This window comes from Balaenoptera physalus (assembly GCF_965194825.1).
Source record: "Balaenoptera physalus genome assembly, chromosome: 9".
NCBI classification, from domain to species: domain Eukaryota; kingdom Metazoa; phylum Chordata; class Mammalia; order Artiodactyla; family Balaenopteridae; genus Balaenoptera; species Balaenoptera physalus.
Genome location: NC_138888.1, coordinates 36,672,518 through 36,692,412, shown reverse-complemented (window position 1 = coordinate 36,692,412; position 19,895 = coordinate 36,672,518). Strand labels below are relative to the sequence as shown.

At 39.0% G+C, this 19,895-nt stretch overlaps 1 protein-coding gene across 11 annotated transcripts in view; it reads left to right on the top strand.

The window, feature by feature from the left end:
* Nucleotides 1–19,895, top strand: part of NCOA7 (nuclear receptor coactivator 7) — a 154,524-nt gene that overhangs the window by 23,736 nt on the left and 110,893 nt on the right. For all 11 annotated transcript variants that reach the window (XM_082474556.1, XM_082474557.1, XM_082474555.1 and 8 more), the window contains one exon: nt 12,008–12,118. In XM_082474556.1, the coding sequence (XP_082330682.1) occupies nt 12,069–12,118 (50 nt within the window). In that variant the 5' untranslated portion in view covers nt 12,008–12,068. The remainder of the gene's footprint in view (nt 1–12,007; nt 12,119–19,895) is intronic.

Here is a 19,895-nt window from a genome sequence, read left to right as displayed (position 1 = left end):
ATTCTGGGACCTGTGCTGAAGAAGGGAAAGCCACTACCTGAGGCATACTTTTTTGGTGGAGAACAGAAACTTGCCAGGCCTCTTAGAGCCTTAAGTTGAAATGGGTACACTGTTAGTCCTCAGTCTGTTGGTTAAAACAAGCCACATGGCCAACTGGGTAGAGAAGAATACTCTGTGTACTAGTGCAAAGCACCACAAAGTGGCATAGCAGAGGGTTTGCATGTGTAATTCTCTTACAAGGCGGGAGTGCTTAATTGAGTACAACAATCCAGCCTGGCCAAATGGCCAACGAGCCCATTTTCCTTTGAATTCTGCAAGAACTTTTATATCAAACAACTTAATAAACCTTTAAAAGAAAACATACTTAAACCATAGAGTTGGTTTCTTAACCCAATCTCTTGGAAAAGTAGAATTGAATATCATACGCATAATTTTTTTCAAAGAAGAGGTCACAGTACTTCCCGATGCTGGTTTAATTTTGTGTTGAGCAGATTTCCTGCCCCGTAGCACTTTTCACTGTGCTTCTTCCTGAACCCACGTTTGAATATTTCCCACATTTTGTGCCGTACCAACCAAAGCACTACATGCGCCTCTCCATTTTTGCCTTACGCATCCGAGGGTAGGGTAGAATTCCAGTCCTCTTGCGCATGCTCTGATAGAGAACATTTTCATTAAGGATAAAACTCTTTCTGGTTTACAGACATGACTGTTCATTGGGTAGCACTGTTGAACTATAACCGGAATGGTGGTTTTTGGTGTTGTCCCACTTCAAACACCTTCCCTAAGAACACTGGCCTATGTGACCTGACCCTTTTCTTTCCGTTGGTACTTCTCTGTGCATAACAAATTTTATTTGGCATTACTTTCTATCATATCCTTTTCTTCTGATTGTTTTACTTTTGTAGATTTTATTTCCTTATCAAAAATCGAAGTTTTCTCAGAGTGTGTTGAGTCCTCTTTATATGCATAGGTTTTAGATAAATTGTACAGTGATAGGCATAAAACAGGTTCTTAGTAAGCTTACTGATTGAAGAGATTGCTTGTCAGTATGTGACAAGGCACTATTTTGGAGTAAGTGTAAATTGTTTATTGCCACCTGTACATTCCATGTAAATAAATATGCTGAAAGCGTATTAAAAAGGGTGATAATTCAATTATTTTTTATTTTGCATTTTTACACATATTGGGTATATGCCAGTGTATTTTGAAAATAACATTCAATTGCCAGTACCATCCACATGAGAACAAAGAAGCATGTGACTTTTCCTCAGTGAAATGGCAGTTCACCTGGTAAAGTGAACTTCATGTCTCTTCACAGTCTCAAAAGACACTCTAATTCTTGGAAACTCGTGTTTGCAGTCCATATACTGTATGTTCTTTGGAAAGGCATTCCATTTATTACATCTTTCATCCATCAAATTTTATTGGTTTTGTTTGCATCAATTAACCCTAATTCAGATCCATCAAATAGATACCTTCCATCAAATAATAATAATAATAATAATAATAATAATAATAATAATAATAATAATAATAATAATTAGTAGTAACCACTGGCCACACTTATTTCTGTCCTAAAATTGAAGGAGTTGGGGCATGATGCAAGACCAGAACCCCTGCAGCAGTGATGGCATTTGCTGTGAGCAAAGGCAGCTGGTGTAGTGATTCACATTGGTGCTTACTCTCTGGAAGACCTTGGGGAATAGGCTTGAGTTCTATACTAGTAGAGACTCCAGAAGACTGTGGAACTTTTTTCTTTTTTTTTAAATTCCTTTTTGGCCAGGGCTAGAAGATACCTGCAAAAAAAGTCAAATAGGCCAGAGATCCTAGGATTTTAGCAGTGGGTCTGTCGAATAATATTAAAATGAATTCCAGAAGTAATTGAAGACAAACTTTTCTTCCCATGTCACCTGTTTGTTTATTGATGCTGTTTGGAACCTACCACCTTTAGACTCACCTTAGAGATGATCTGCAGTGATCTTACAGTACTGGAGCAATAGTAGGGGGTGTCCCTAGAAACTACCTCTGTGGGGATGCAGGCATCAGATCTTTTTCAACTCTTGTGAGGGTAGGGACAATCATATGCACAGAGCAGACAACCAATAAATAGTGACTAACGGTGAGAAAGAGGAAGTTTCCTCTTATGGTTGAGATGTGAGATCAGCAGAGCAGACTCTGTTCTGTTTTCATTGTCTCCAATAACTTTTTATATGACTTTCTGCGTATTTTTCCTGTTTAATTTGTCTTTGTGTACAGGTAGAAAACTGTACAAGACTGAATTCTTATATCCTTATAAGTATTAATGAGAGAATGCATGCAGTATATTAAAAACCTCGGTAGAAGTTTATAGAATCATAATTTTTAGTTCTAAAAAGAACCTTCAGTTTTAGCCCCTAAAAAAAAAAAGGGACTTTTGTAACTTAAAATCAATAAAGAACATTTTTTAAAAAGATCAAAATTCCAAAAATTCCATTTTTAAATTCTGATTCTTTGTATTTACTAATTTCGTTTTCAGCGGGGAAATAATTGGATTGGCAGAAGATTACTTTTCAAAACAACAGAAACAAAAAAAAATTTGCCAACTGCTAAGGGAAATATTTCTGGCATATTCAAAGTTATATTGTTACTTCTGTCCTTAAAACTTAAGAGGTAATTCACTTAATTTAGTGAATTAAGGGAATGTGCTTTCCAGTTAGCTCTTTAAAAGTCTAATTCAGTGCCATAAATGTTTATTAAATGCTTGAACATGTTCAGTGCAGTGCATTTATTAATGAATAGCAGTGACTAACCTGAATACAGTTCAGGATCGATGTCCTAAAAGACAATTGACCAGAAAACTGGTGTTCACCCTCTTGTTCTTTTAATGGTGGGTAAATCTGGAAAGAACCAGGCAATTGACATGAAAATTCTGTGTAGTAATATTGCCTCTCATTAGAGGCCATTATGAGTGGTTCTGACTTTGGCATTAGATAAAGCTGATCATTCTGGCTCTAACTTTTATGGCTGTTTGACCTTGAATAAATGTTTCAGCCTTTCTAAATTTCAGATTCTTTATCTAAAAAGGATTGAGAATATGAACTCTCATATAGTCATAAAGATTAAACAGTGTGTGTAATAGCATTGAACAAAAAAATCTGGTGCATATGGTTAATGTTCAATAAATGTTTTAACTGTTGCTGCTTGCTGTCATCTCTACATTCATTCACCCGGGCTGCCTAGCTTGAGTTAGTTCATGATCTAATGTTTCTGTTTAGGGGCAAATTTGAATCTGGCTCTCCAGGTGTTGATGAAGGTAGGTGTAACTTTCATGAACACAGGAACATTTGGGCTTGTTGAAAGCTCAGTGGAGAGAATTTTCTGTTCCATGGGGTGCTAGACTCGATAGATACCTCTTGGACACATTTCATCTCTATACCAGGCCTTTTACAGATAAGGAAACTGGGGTCTAGAGAAATTGAGTAACTTGCCCAAGGCTACATACCTTGGAGATGCTAGAGTCTGGATTCCAACTGGGCTTGTCCTGCTTTAAGGGTGCTGTGCTGCCTTAATAATAAGAGTCCGAGGGGTTAGTCAGGTAAAGCACAGAGAATCTTGAAAACAGAGAACGACTCAGGTGTGTGGAGTTTGTAAGATCTCAGCTTTGAAGGAATTTTTTTTAAATTAATTAATTAATTAATTTATTTATTTTTGGCTGTGTTGGGTCGTCGTTTCTGTGCGAGGGCTTTCTCTAGTTGCGGCAAGCGGGGTCCACTCTTCATCGCGGTGCGCGGGCGTCTCACTGTCGCGGCCTCTCTTGTTGTGGAGCACAGGCTCCAGATGCTCAGGCTCAGTAGTTGTGGCTCACGGGCCTAGTTGCTCCGCGGCATGTGGGATCTTCCCAGACCAGGGCTCGAACCCGTGTCCCCTGCATTGGCAGGTGGATTCTCAACCACTGCGCCACCAGGGAAGCCCTGAAGGAATTTTTGAAATTAAAAAATTTTAATTAAATATGTTAGTTTATCCATGGAACTTGACTTTCCTCTGTAACAGTGGTTTTCAGTGAGTGTGGTGTTCCCCGCTGGGGTGCAGTTTGGTTGGCATGGTTCCTGGGGAGGGACACTAGCATTTAGTTGGGGGAAGCAGAGGTGCCAAGTGCCCTGCAATGAGCAGGACAGTCCTAGACAACAAATAATTGTCCTTATATTTCGAATTTCATGTCATCTGTAGGACCTACATGAATATTTATTGGGACATTCTAAAGAAAAGAAAGAGATTCGTTCTAAATTACTATGTATAGAAATTCTGGTTATTATTTATAGCACTAGTTTTTATTCTAATGTTCTGTGCACTCCCACCTACCCATTACCCACCCCCTCCCATCCTCTCACCTCTGCTCTTTCATCTTCCTGTACTTCTCATATGTAGTGAAATTATTTCTGATCTTATTTCACCTATAGCTAAACTTGCCCTAAATAAGTTGGTATAAGCATCTGAGTGTTTTGTTGTGTCTTCTAATGAAATTGTGCCTGAGAATTTACTTTATTATTATAAATTATTAACTTATAACTTACCTGTTGTAAGCTACTTCTCTTTTGGCATTATATTGATTTTTGAAACCTGAGAATTTACATATTGAACTACCTGTTATCAATTACTTTCCTTTGGGGCATTACATCGACTTCATAAAATTCAGTGTGTTAAATGGGTTATATTATCTATCAACTTCATCTCAGCATTATAAAGGGCATGTTATAAAATACTTATATACAGTTGACCATTGGAAAATGTGGGGGGTTAGGAGCACCAATCCTCCATGTAGGTAAACAAATGTGTATAACTCACAGTGGGCCCTCTGTATATGCAGTTCCTCTATGTCCGAGGATCCTGTAGGACTGTACTATAGTTACTGAAAAAATATGAGTATAGGTGGACCTACGAGGTTCAAACCCCTGTTGTTCAAGGGGCAACTGTATTTATTTAGGTGAGGGGTGTTGATTTTTTGATAAGGTTGAGAACTGCCAGTCTACAGCGACCCCACAAAATGGTTGTCCAGCTTGTGCTCAGTCATCTTTGGCGATTAGGAAGCTGCTGTCTCTGGAGACAGCTCTTTGCATCAAGCCCTTATGTTGAGCCAAGACGCCTCTCCCTCAATATCCGGTGCCTAGTCCTAGGCACACCCTTGAAGTTCTATTGGTACAGGGCTAAATCCTCTACCGGATAAGATCCTTGAGGTATTTGGAAATAGCTGTCCTTTCCTCCCAACTCTTTCCATGCTAACCCTGACCAGCTCCTTTGACTACTATTCTTAAAGTTTAATTTTATGTTACTTAATCATTCTGTTTGATCCAGTTTCCTTATATTTCTCCTATACGGTAGTGGGAGACCCAGAGCTAAGTGCAGTAATCTTGATATATTCTAATCCTCAAAAAGGGTGGGACAGACCACCATAGTCTTTTTTATTCTGGGTTGATTGCATTAGTGGTTTTGTTTTGTTTTGTTTTTGCCAAGGTGGGGTGGGAGGGGTTGGGAAGCAGTGGCATCGCACCCCTGGGTATGTGGATCTTACTGTCACCTCAAACTGCAGGTCATATTTACTTGTGCTCATGCTGGGTTCTCCCTTTCTCTCATTCCTTAGCACCTCTCCCAGATGTAGAACCCCAAATTAATCTACAGACAGCTGACGTCTGTCTGAATTGAAATGCTGTTATCCAGGATGTTATTTATCCCTCCAAAAGTCTAATGAGGCCCCTATTTTCATTCAAGTCAGTGGTGAATTTACTGATGAGGACCAGGCTTAAGGACGAACACTGCATTAAGCTGTTAACATTTTCCCTCCAGGTTGAAGTTGGAGGTCAGCTCCCAGCTCCGGGTTGAGGCCAGTCAGTTGGTCAGCACATACCTCTTGGTACAGTGGTTCAGTGCTTTCTGTAATGCATCTAATCATAGAAGCATCCATCCATGTCTAGGCCACATTTCTCAATCTTATTCATAAGCAGATGAAGAGAAACTTACGAAGTGCCTTTTAAGTACAGTTACACAGTGGTTACCTAATTTCCTTGATGCACTAGAACAGTTACTATGTCCAAGAGGGAAATTAGGTCAGTATAATTTGGCGAGGCCACCATTCTGTGAACTTCCTCCCCTCTACCAGCCCTATACGAGAGCCACACCAGACCACGCAGGCCTCCCTGTGTACCATGTATTCCCTCCCGATGGCTCGTACATCCTCATTCTGCCTAGTGAGACCAACCTCTTCTGCATTCAGGATCAAACTCCTGTTCCTCCCTCATAGTCCAGCTCTGCCATCATCTGTGGAGTTTCCCTGACCCTCCTTCCCTTCCTGGCAGAGTAGTTGCTTCCACTCTGTGCTGTGTGGTTCCTTGTACCCACCAATATCGGACCACTCGTCTTACCAGCTGATGGGTGTCCGTTGCCTGTTCCACCTGAGCTTCCTGGCCTGTGAGTTCTGTCTTCATCTTTGTATCTCCAGCAGAGTACTTGGTCCACGGTAGTTGCTTCAAAAAGGGGTCTGCTTGTTTGTTGTTGTTGTTCTGCTGAATGGTTGGTTGTCTGTGAACATTCTGGATCTCAGGGTTCACTGCCTCCTCTTCTAAGTCCTTGCCAAGCTGCCTTTAATGATCATGTCTAAAGTTTTGCTACGGATCTATGTGATGTTCTCCAGTGTGTAATTTGCACACTCCCTTTTCTATTTTGTTGAAAATTAAAAAGCATTTGCCTCTTGTCAGGCTTTTGGCATTTTCCACATATTCAACAACTCCTGACCCTGCCAGTGATGTTTTAGAAATCTCATTTGCACGTTCTCTTCCTAGAGAGAACTTATAAAGTGATCTGTCTAGCCCAGAGTTGGTTCTTTATTTAGAGTATCTAGGAGATTTGATGAAACCTCTGTACTCATCTTAGGTAAAAGAGCACTGAAACCCACACTTGTTTAATTCTTTTCAGGTCTAATTTCATTTCCCTAGGCAAAGAATAATGGAGTAAGAGTTGATGAGGTCTCCAGTCATTTTGCCATCCATTGCCTTTGTCTCATTCAAGTGATAGACCACTGGCCTGTCCTTGATCATCATCTTGATTCAGGCATAACTTTTTAGTTCTTTGCTGCCATTAAGTTCTGTTTTCTGTTGCTTTGCTTCTGTGACACACATTTGTTTATCTGGGGGTGTTATCTCCTAGATGCTCCCCCTACATGTTTGTGGCAGACTTTTGTTCTATTTCTGTGTCTTTCTTCCCAGGTTTCTTGTTCAAAAGAGTATTCAAATTTCTGACCTTGGTTAACACTGATATTTGAATACCCTTTATGTGTTTAGATGACAGTATGGCTTTGAGAAAGACTGAACACCTGTCATATTTCAGTATAAGTCTAAGTATTTTCTAGGAGGAAATGTCTGCATAGAACGGTACATTTTGGTCTGTTCCTTATGTGGCCAAATTTAGTGTGACCAAGGCTTAAAGCATGTTGTTTTCATTGTTTCATTTGTATAATAGGAAACCTGTTGTTGGGGAAACAGTTGATGGACACCATGGGTGCTTTGGTGTTTTTCTAGTCCTCGCTGGTTATACCTGAATGAACAAGGAGCTGCAGTGTAGCTGTGAAGCCAGAAAGCCACCCTGGGCTGTGTGGGTCCACGCTGGTTTGATGTAGTTAGGGAGTCTGGTAGCTCTGTCCTTAAATCCCTTCTAAGTGGCGTCATGGGGAGCATCAAACATTTGCTGGTGACACAGAAAATACTTCGTCTTCAACACAGCTCTTATGAAGTAAGGATTTTGTATGTGCCGGTTTCTTTTTGTTTTTTTTGTTTTTTTGAATAATGAACTGAATGTAGGTTTAAATTGACCATCCTGATTTAAGATTACAAAAAAATATTTAGATAGAAGATACATCTTGTGTTCCCTCATACACCGTAAATGCAGGAGACTCTTGTAATTCTGTAATACACCGTAAATGTAATACACCGTAAATGCAGGAGACTCTTGTAATTCAGTGTTTGGACGAGTCTGGGGTTTATTGATGTGAGGAGAAAGTCAGCATTAAATGAAAAAAGGGCTTTTAAGAAGCCCATTATAACCACTTATAATGGAAGATGTAGTTCTCATTAGAGATTGATTTAAAGGAGCTCTGGTTCTTCACTGAAGCATGAAGGCTGCTGGGTGGTGCGCTGTGCAAATCATTTTTATAGCATCCTTTGCTGATCTCTTTCTGGTCAATCTGTTGGTGTGTCTAGACCTGAAAGAACTGCATCTGTCTTGTTTAAGAAATGTATAAATTCCCAGAAATTTAAAAGAAACCAAAGATTTGGATTTTTTTTAATTTATCAAATAGAAAATGGAAAAAGGGCTCTGCCAGTTCTAAACAGACACAGCAGCACCAGATGTCAGTTCTTGGATCATTTAATCTTTTTCTCTTGTACTTATTTTTGTCAATATTTTTCCACTAGAACCACATATTAGTTTCTGGCTCAGCTTGCAATATAAAAATTTTCCAATTAGATTGTTATGACTTCATTTTTATTCATGAGGGGAAATCTAATAAACAGAGATCATCACATATGGTGGCATGCAGGAGAGGAACTTTAAAATAAGCCACCTGGCCAGGGCAGGGCAGAAAGCCAGGGTTCTAATTCTATCTGGAGTTCCAGAGAGGCTGGCTTGAATCTACACTCTCCATTTCCAAATAATTGTTAATTTGGGAGGAATCCTTGGATTGATATCAGTTTGCCATGTAATTGATCTTATCCCCAGGACTGGATTAATTCCTTGCTTAGCTTTTATGTGGCCTTTCTGCCTAGTTCTGTGTTAGGTATTTAGGGAAGTATAAGGAAAGTATGAAACATGATGGTTTTTGACTTGGAGGAACTTTGGTTTGTTTGGGGCTGAGGAGGCTAAGTGAAGTGGCATTGTCACACAGCGTACGATTAAGTGCCTCACAGTGAGCGATAAGTGACACGTGAAGTACGCTTATATGGCCGAGAGAGAAGGGCACACGAGTGGTCGGGGAAGCAGAATTGGGCCCTTGTGCTGGATCTGGTCAGAAGGAGGAGTGTAGCAAGGTTACCTCAAGCTTGGGGAAAGAGTAAGGATTAAGGTATAGAGTTGGGGAGCAGCCCAGTGGGTTCAGGCCACATGTGAAATGGAGGTTATGAGAGTTGGACACTCGGCCACTGTCTTTTCTTTGTTACCACAGTTCTTGAATGAGTACTTCCCTCATTCACTGAGGCATGGCTTCCATCCCCATTACTCCACTGAGGCAGTCCTATTGGAGGTCTCAGTGACCCCCATCCCACTCATGGCCAGGTACATTTGTCCTAACCTGTAGAGTCTACGCCGAGGCATTGGAAGCTGCTGATTCCAGACCACTCTTTCTAACTCATCTCCAAATGCTTTCTGGCTCCAAAGGTTATTGAAAGACATTGAAATAAATGTACACCAAACTGGATTTAAATCTCTGCTCCACCAAGGCTGGTAATGTTGAACTAGGGAAATTAGTATCTCTCAGCCTCAGTTTAATGGAAGTAAGGATACCTAACTCATATTGTGGGTGTAAGGATTAAAAGAGAGAACATGGGGATAATACGTTGAAATAGTGACTTAACAGAAGGTAAGCATCGTGGCTGGTTTCCTTTCTCTGCCCAGTAGCTACTCTGCCCATCTTGCCCTTTTCATGCCCATACTTATGCTCAGGTATTCCCTCTTTCTGCAATGCTGTCTCTTTTTCCTCTTTACTTATTGAAATCCTCACCACCCTAGAAGGTTTACTTTGTCACCTCAATCAAAATTGAACTTTGTGTCTTTCGGATTCTTAGTGTTATTGTTTGGACAGCTCCAGGTTACTAACTCCACATTTTATTGTGGAGTTAGTTTAACGGTTGTATCCCATTGACCTGACACTCACTTTATTTTCCCTACTGGTTGGTAAATCCCTTGAGGGCGCCACCATGTCAAAGACATGGAGATAAAGCAGTAAGAGTTGAAACTGTGTCATCCATTGTTTCCATACAGGACCCTGTGCATAGTTGTCATACCTGCAGGGTGTTATCATTGTACTGGTTTTTTTTTTTTCTTTTCTTTTTCTTTTTTCCTTAACTACAACCATATGTTGATAATTTCTAAATCTCTTTCTCTAGCCCTCACTGCACTCCTGTGCTTTACATGAAATCAAACATCTGGTGAATGTTTCCAGTTGACTATCCCATGAGCGCTCAAAGGCAGTGTGTCCAAAGCTGATCTTTCATCTGTTTCTGCTCCCCCCTCCAAATGCATGCCACTTCCTGTAGATTGTATCATATCTGTGGTTTCACAGTCTACCCAGTCCCTGAAGTGGAAACTTGGAAGGCATTTATCATTCCTTTCTGTCCCATGTTGTCTACATGGAATGAGTCACCAAATCTGAACTCACTTGCCTCCTAAATATTTTTTGAACTTGTGCCCCCTCTTTCTGTGTCAAATACTGCTGGCCAAAGCGTGGGCCCTCCTCTCTCTACTAGTTTTACTGTAATATCTTTCTAGTGCGTCTGTTTTCCCCGTTCTCAATCCTCTCAAGTCCATCCTCTGTGATCTGTATATGTTACGCTCCCTCCTTCCCTTTGGTGATGTCTGCCGGGAGTGGTGCCCTTGGGTCAGCATGATCACTTAGTGACATAGGTGCTGACATAGGTGCAGGGAAGGGGGTGGCAACGCATAACGCATAGCTAGGATTAAGTTCAAGCTCTTCAGCGTGACATGAAAGGTCTTCATGACCCCAGTCCTGCCCATGTCTTCATCCTCATCTCCCGCTGTTGCCCTGCTTCACATTTGATCCTGGAGCAACAGAGAAATATTGTGTCTCCTTGCTTTTGTTCAAGCTGGACTTGCTTCCTGTACCGTGTAACCAGGAACCCATACTCATCCTTGAGATCTTGGTGTATGTGGGGATTGCAGTGGGGTGGGCCCTGCATAAGGCTAAGTGTTCTTCCTCTAGGCCCTGTGCCTTCTTCATAGTGATTTGTATCCCATTGACCTGAAATCCTAAGTGTCTCCCTTGCAAGACAATGAATTTCATTAGGCCAAATATCATGTTTTATTTATCTTTGGTCTCTGATACTTATCACAGTACCTTCCCTGTAATATATATTGTGAATTAAATTGTTTATGGAGTTGAGGTGGATTAATAAATAATTTTGATTAATGAAAATTCTTTGCTTTTACTTTGAGACTCATTCAGGGTGAAAAGACAGATTTTAGGAAAGGCGAATGCTGTGCAGACAGTTTAGATTAGTGAACCAGGCAGTAAGTAGACATTGGGAATTTTTGAGCAGGGGCATGGCATGATGAAAGTGGTATTTAAGGAAGATTGATCTGGAGACAACCTCTTATTACAGGTTTAAATCGGGTTGCTTCTGGGAAACATAGGTGAGGGTTGCAGGGGTGGGAAAGAAGGAGTGGCAGAGACAAGCATATAAAGCCATTCTGAAGAATAGCTTCCTGAGGCTTTGTACTTTCATTTCCACATTTGCTCAAGTGGGATGTACTCGCTGGCATGTTTCCGAAGTAAAATAGAATACTGATTTATTTTTGTTTTTAAAGAAAGAACATTCTTGTAAAACACCTAAGTGATCCATTTTTCCTCATTATGTATGAGACATATGTCATTAATGGCTTCAAAAGAGTGATTATGAATTCAAATATTAAAAAAAAAATTAGCTTCTGCATAGCTAGCCTAAAGCCTTCTAAAGTCAGTGGTTTTTGTTTTAGCACATTTTGAAATAATTGTTAATTATGAGGAAAATAGTTCAGTTTATTTTTCCAGCCACTTTTTATTTTATAGTTTAACTCTTCCATTCTAATTGTAGTTTCCTGCCCCCCTCCCCTTCCCGCGGGGGCATTTGTATTTCATGTATGACTCATGTGACTATGCTTACTGGTTAAAGTTTAGCTTCCATTTGTTGGGGCCATGTAGCTCCACCCTGCTTCATTCTTCATATTGGCCGTTATAAACTTCTTAATTTACAGTCACTTTGTTATTTTTTTACAGGGTGATGACTCATTGATTAAAAAGGAATTTTTCAAATATTTTGCACTTTTGATTGCATATTATGGATACGAAGGAAGAGAAGAAGGAACGGAAACAAAGTTACTTTGCTCGGTAAGCATTCATTTTGCAAATTTATATCAGTGCTTAAAAAACGTTTGAGGGGACCTTGTTCTTAAGTATTACTTGGCATTTTGTGACTTGTGACTGTTCATAAACAGAGCAGGTAACCAGTAGAAGTTAAATGCACTTTGTTTCATCCTTTTTCTTATTTACACTAGAGAAGTCACATTTGATTGGTTCTTCTCTTTCTGTCCTTGACAGTTCTCTCAGGCCAGTGCTGCTCAGGGAATCCAACATTCTATATGCGTTGCACTGCAGATTGCTCAGAATCCCGTGTTTAACAACCTACATTGAATTTTAAATCCTAAGTACTTAGTTCCTGCTGCTCTGTAGCTTAATTAGTTGAGTTATAACTAAAAATCTATGACATATTTAAAGCTTATTACTTTGTGGGGTGTCTATTACTAAAAAGTATTTTTGTAGGTAAATGGAATGGATGACCTTGGATCATTGTAGTACCTGTCATTTTTAAACCTTGAACTCGTCCATCATATGTACATGTGTTGGTATCTGAATAGGAGTAATCTACTATATTATTGGTTACTATTTACAGATTTAAACATCTGTATGGCAGCCACTCACTAATCATAATAACATGAATGGTACACTAAAACATTTATAAATCATTTTGATGGCTGGAATGTTTTCAAACTCAGAGTGAGAACATAGGCTTAAAATGATCATTATGGTCTCCTAAACTGAAATACTTCTTAAGAACTAATTCAGCCTCACCACATCCCCAGCCCCAATATGCTTGTTAAATGTGCACTTCCTGTTTTCCAAATATAAGTGTTGGAAACTGAAAAACAAAGTTTTTCGTTGATGTTTTTATTCAGAAATTAAGCTAGGTTTTAGATTGTTAAGGAACTACTATGTGCCAAGTACTTTACTTATTATTTTATTTATCTTCACAATAAACTTGTGAAATAGGTTTTCTCCCTGTTTTATTAATGAGGTAACTCAGAAAGTAAGTATTTTGTCCGTTTCATGTAGTGTGAGAGTCAGTATTCAAATATAGGGTTGTATCCAAAGGACATGTTTCACTTAGTAATAGTAAACCATGAATAGGAATTTTTGGAAAACAAGAGTTATACTACTAATTTTAGTGAATTATTTTTTCCTATTAGGACCCCAGAGAGTAGCAAGATTGTTTGGGGAAGGAAGAAATCAGGCATCTAATGGGTGAACCATAGAAAGATAGGACACTTAGAATAAACAAGAACTAAATGTTTATTTTGAGATAATTGTAGATTCACATGTAGTTCTAAGAAATAATACAGAGATATCTTATACCTTTCATCCAGTTTCCCACCTTATGTAACTATTGTATAATAAATATCACAAGTAGGAAATTGACATTGATACAATCCACTAACCTTATTCAGATTTCACCAGGGTTTACAAGCACTGAAGCACTCATTTGTGTATGGGTGTGTGTGTGTGTGTGTGTATATTTAGTTCTGTTCAGTTTTATTACGTGTAGATTTGTGTGGCCACCATCACAATGAAGATACAGAACAATTCCATCAAAAAGATCCCATGTGCTACCCTTTTGTAGCCATATTCACCTTCTTCCTTCTGCCCATCACTCCTGACAACCACTAATCTGTTTTCCATCTCTATAATTTGTCATTGCAAAAATATTATATGAATGGAATCATACAGTATCTAATGTTTTGAGGTTTTTTTTTCACTTAGTTCAATTCCCTTGATATCTCAGTCTATTCGGACTGCTGTAACAAAATACCACAGACTGAGTGGCTTATAAACAACAGAAATTATTTGTCGCAGTTCTGGGGGCTGGAAGTCCAAGACCAGGGAGCCATCATGGTCAGGCTTTATGTCTGGTGAGAACCCCCTTCCTGGTTCATCAAAGGCCACCTTGTCACTGTAACTTCACGTGGTGAAAGCAGCAAGGAGCTTTCTCAGGCCTCTTTTGTAAGTGCACTAATTCCATTCATGAGAGTTCTGCCCCTCATAACCTAGTCACCTCCCAGAGACTCCCATCTCCTAATACCATCACACTGGGCATTAGGTTTCAGCATATGAATTTTGGGGGTACACAAACATTCAGATCATAGCACTTGAGATCTGCCCAAGATGTTGCATGTATCAACAGTTTGTTCCTTTTTATTGCTGAGTAGTATTCCGTGTTATGGATGTATCGCAATTTTTTAACCCTTCACCCATTGAAGGACATTTGGGTTGTTTCTAGTTTGGGACTGTTACAAATAAAGCTAGGATCATTTGTGTAAAAATTTTTTTGTGAGTATCAGTTTTAATTTATCTGGGATGAAGGCTCAATGGAATGGCTGAGTCAAATGATAAGTACATGTTTAATTTCATAAGAAACTGCCGGACTCTTTTCCAGAGTGGCTATGCCATTCTCTACTCCTTCCCATCTGCAATGTATAAATGATCCAGTTTCTTGGCATCCTCATCAGCATTTGGTATTGTCACTCTCTTTTATTTTAACCATACTGAGAGGTGTATGGTGATATCTCATTGTGGTTTTAATTTGCATTGCTTTGATGACCAATGAGGTTCAACATCTTTTCATGTGCTTATTAGCCATCTGTCCATCTTCTTCAGCACAATGTCTTTTCATGTGTTTTGTCTGTGTTCTAACTGGATTGTTTTCTTACTGTTCAGTGTTGCGAGTTCTTTATACGTTCTAGATACTAGTCCTTTGATATGTGGTTTGCCAGTATTTTCTTTCAGTGTGTAGCTTTTCTTTTCAACTTGCTAAAACAGTCTTTTGCAAAGCAAAAGTTTTAACTTTTAATTTTAATGATTCAATTTATTGGTTTTTCATTTTATGGATTGTGCTTTTGGCATCAAGTCTAACAACTCTTTGCCTAGCCCTAGGTCCTGAAGATTTTCTTTCATTTTTTTCTAAATATTTTATAGTATTATGTTTCATACTTAAGTTGGTGATCCATCTTGAGTTAATTTTTATATAAGATGTGAATTTAGGTCAAGATTCTCTCTCTCTTTTTTTTTTTTTTTGCCTAGGGATGCTCTATATAGTGATTTCAAAAGCTGTAGTGCCTTCTCAGTTTGCTTCCAAACTGATTCCAGCAGTAAAGGTGACTGTGGTTCATGAACAACCTGCTCAGAGTTAACCACGTCTTGTTCCTAAGATGTAGAGTGAGGGGAGCCCCTTAAACTGAGAATGCAAGATGAAACTTCTGGAAGAACAGCATACTTTTTCCAACTCAGAAATACAAAATTTAATTGTCATGCTTGCCTTGACCTCTTGTGAAAAGTATTCTAGCAGTGAAAAAGAAAAACATATCCAAAAATGGAGAGTGATCCTAGGAGCATAGGGATAGCAGGACAAGGCCAGTAGTCAGTGGTACTATTAAAACAGTAAATCACCGTGATTAGTTACTAGGAAATGAGAGAGAGAAAAAAAAGATAAACCTGCAGTTTAGCTATTGTAATGCAGTTGCAGCCCAAAATGGTCAAGCTATTAAAAGCAAAAAGCAAAAACAAAAACTCCAAAAACTTTATTATCAGAAAAGAGGCAGCCAAAGTTATAAATCTTTTCAACTGCCTCTGACTAAACTGTGGAATTCCATAAAGTGAAATCACCAACTGGACCTGCTTGAAAGCTGGCTTCTGACAACCTAGGGCAGTTTGCTCTGGAGTGTGTGTATACGGGCCCTCCAAGCAAGATCTCTAGGGAGGAATATAAAGAGGCAGGCCAAGGGTGCAGCCATACCACCTTACGCAAATCTCTGCTAGTGTGCGGAGGAGAGCAAAAGGAAGATTTGCCCTGATTTCTGCCTGCTACCACAATATGTATCAGAAATCCTAAAAATTGCTTTTAACCACCCCCCCATCCCTTTACCCTTCTGAGTGTTTAAATAGTCTGTTTTCGTGGTGCACTATTTTACCCTGTGGTTTCATAAACATTGTATGATTGTATGTAGTAAATAATCCTTTACCCACCCCCTTTGTTGATGGTTCTCTCTCTCTCTCTCTCTCTCTCTGAAGTTAACATCAAAGCAAAGTTAAGTTTAAAAGGCCCCATTTTAATAAATTTGGATTGAAATTAGTGATTTGAGGATCACCCAATACTTTCTTTCTTATAATTTATCTTGAAATATGCCTGTGTAGATCTACATGGACATGTGATTCAGCATCACTACTAGATAAATCTATTCTGGATAAGCCCTACGGAGTTTTCAGGATCTCCTGGCTCTGCCCCACCTGGTTTTCACCATCTTCAGTGTTTTATACCAGTTGTTTATTCCAGATCAAATGATTCATGAGACATTTTTCCATGCTTTTGCAAATAATTTGTATGTACAAAATTAGTACATTATATATGTGTGTATTAATTCCTTGATACTTGACAAGTCTTGAAACCAAATGAAAAACTGAATTATTAAAGCAAATTATACTTTCTGTACTATCCTCTGGAGTGATCGTTATTCAGTATGGCCCCTGCTCCCTCTTTCTTCCCTTGTAGTTAGAATGCAGGTATTTTTTTTTTCAGAAGTGCTGCAAGGGCTCCCTTCTTCCACGCTCATTTTGACATTATTTGGCTTTTGCAGAATTTAGTACCCTCTTAGTGATTTTTGTGTAGGTCCCTTTGTGCTCTTTGTATGTATGTTTCATCCCCAAATATGATTTGACTGCTGTGGAAATTTAGACTCAAGGGGTTTGAATAACTTCAATGAGATTACACAGCAGGTGGGTGAGGCAGCGTTTGAGCCCAACTCTGTCCTTCTCCATCCACAGCTTATGCTCTAGATGCTGCCCGGGGCCATGTGGCAGCTCAGTGGCAGAATGGCACCCATGGAACACAGGTTACCTGACCTCATGCTACTCACATTGTGGGTTGAGTAGATTTCTGTGGGCAGTCCTGGCAGCTTAACATTAATTTATACCACTGTAAATTACTGTGCAGAAATGCATCCTGGATTCCAAAGATCTAAGTGACCTTTTCTAAAAACAACTTGTTTATAACTTGAAGACATCCCATAATCCATGTCTTATATACTTTATCCATCCGTAATATGGTTAATGTCAGACTATTAACCAACCAAGGCAATAGGAAACATGCAGTCTGTAAACCCCACCTGTGTAAGTCAGTGGTTTGCATTACAGTGATCCACTTTACACCCTAGGATTGCATCTTGTCTAAAAAGAGTAGTTGCCCATAATAGAAATGAATGCAGAGATAACATTTGGACAGAAAATCTCAGCTTACCCTCTTGGTCAAGTACAGAGTCTAAGATCCAGTGGAAGGCGTCACCTGGATGTGTCTGGCCAGTTGATCTCCAGCTCCAGCCCCACAGAGGCAGTCTTTGAACTTTAGGGGAAGAGCCCTCTCTTTGCGGTACAGCTGGGCTAAGAATGCATATACCACCTGGGTGGAGTGGTGTGGTGTGAACTCTTGCCCTTCCTTTAATTAACAGTCTCTAATTGTTTTTTCCTGCTAGCCAAGGACCATTAGAGAAGAAACTTAGTATGTCCCAGATTTGAGGAAAAACTCTATTATTACCAGTTGTTGGATTCAGATATTGTCATATTGCAGAGTTTAATTGAGTCGGTGTATGAAAAGCAAATAGACCCATTTTCAGTGCTTGGTACATGTTAACTCTATACCTTCTTAATATTTGGTTAATATCTTCTCAGTTTTACTATGCCTACCGATTCTAAAGTTAATAGTAATAGCACTTGTGGTGCTTTCTAAAGTGCTTTCCTGTGCATTCCCTCACTTTAACCTCACCATGATCCTATGAGTAGATAGAATTGCAGATGATGAATCTGTAGTTCGGAAGGTTAAATAACTTGCCTCCAATCACTTAGCCTTGAAATGCAGGGTCTGGGCCCTGAACCCCAGTCTGCTTTGTCTGTATCTCTGATTATTTTTCTTCATTCCATGTTGTATCGGTTTAAATAGCATTAAACATTAATTTTTACTTTGTCTGAGAGGGGAATTAGAACATATTCATAGCATCATAAGTAGGGGAAGTTGTATATGGATTTGGAAGTAAATGTTCTAGTTAACTTTATTGGAAACCATATCTGATTTCAGCTTCTAAGAACCATCCTAGAGGGCTGTTGGCGCTGTTAGGGACACATGCCTGTAGAGATCCATAGGCCTATCCAAGGACAGTCTCGTGTGTGACCTTCTGAGCTCCTATTTGCTGTTTATGTGTTTACAGTCATTGCCCCCCCAGATGGGCCATCTGGAGGGAAGGGACTCAGCAATAGTTCAGTGCTCTTTCCTTGTGCCTTGTTAAGTACTGGTTGACATGTAACAAGTGTTAAGTATTTTTTGACCAACTGACAGACTGAGAATATTTAAAACAGCTTCTTTAATGTAGGATATAAATGGTTTGTGAGTCTTAAGTTTTGTCACTATAAATTTTTCAGTATTCAGGAATTTTATTTATCTTAAAAAAATTGAGAATATTTTAAAACCATTTCCTGTGAAAAAGCTGTGTGTGCCTTATTGGAAAATATTACTAATTACCAAGTAAACTCTTGCCTGAGCTGTAATGTCGTTCGTTTCAGGCTTATGTTTCCTATTTTCTTGATTTGAATTCAAATCAAGTGGCTCTTAAGGGAATATTTACATATTGCTTGTCACTCATTACTGGGAAAAACAGCCATGGCCAAGTTTGACCTGCTAATGCTTTCAGGAAATCATTAACTTTTTTTTTTACAGATTAAAAAAAAATGCATATAAACATTTAGCCATTAACAGTTAGACTCATGCTTTTGGCTTCATTTTTAAAGAACAGGCAGAGTTACTTGACTTAATTCCATGGAGAATACTGCTTTTCAAGCTGTAGGTTACCAACCCATTGGGGCATCATGAAATCAATTTAGTGGATAGGAACCAGCATTGTTTTAATGGAATGGAATAGGATAGATCAATCTGGACTGAGCTAGACTGAATAGAAAATATCAGCATGTGTTGTATGTAGTCAGAATAAATAATATTTCATGAAAATTTTCTTTTAAATATTTATAAGGATGTTTATATTGAATCACAATTAAAAATTTCTTTTTATTGTGGGCCATATCGAACAACGACTCATTGATTTAGAGAATTCTTTGGTGCTTAGTATACTGGCAGTGAGGTTATTTTTCCTCACTGAAAAACAAATTTCCTTGATCTAACACACATTAACCAGTTGTTCAAAGAAAGCTGTACATAAGGTACTTGTTATATAAATATACTTTCCCACAGTGCAGTGTAGTGGGTCTAACTAATTTTAAGGATAAATGACAAGCATGTCTCTGTTTAACCTGAAATTCCCTTGCCGATCTGGACTGTCCCAGATCCTAGAGCGAGACCCAAGGAAACTGTAATTCAACAAAACCACCAGATGGAACTAAGCTTAGGCAACTTCCACTTTGGGGCCTCCTGGAGGTTTCTTCTCTGTAAGACTACTTACTATGTGGAGCTGTATAGTTTTCTTTTCTCTTAAATGAGAATAATAATAGTACCTACCTTTTAAGATTGTTGAGAGGGTTGACTGAATTAAAATGTATAAAGTCTTTGTAATAAGCACTATTGAAAAGTAAGCACTAATGAATTTTAATATAAAAGCATGCTGCCTAAGTAAGGAATATAGGAATAAATGAGAAATTGAGAAAAAGCAAGAATAAATATATAAGCATAAATTTTGTGTACATTTCAGGGAGTTTATCTATCCCTTGAAACTTGTCCATGCTCTAGTCATGGCCATCAGTGAAAGACCCAAGACATGACTCCAAGACACAGAAAGACCAAAGC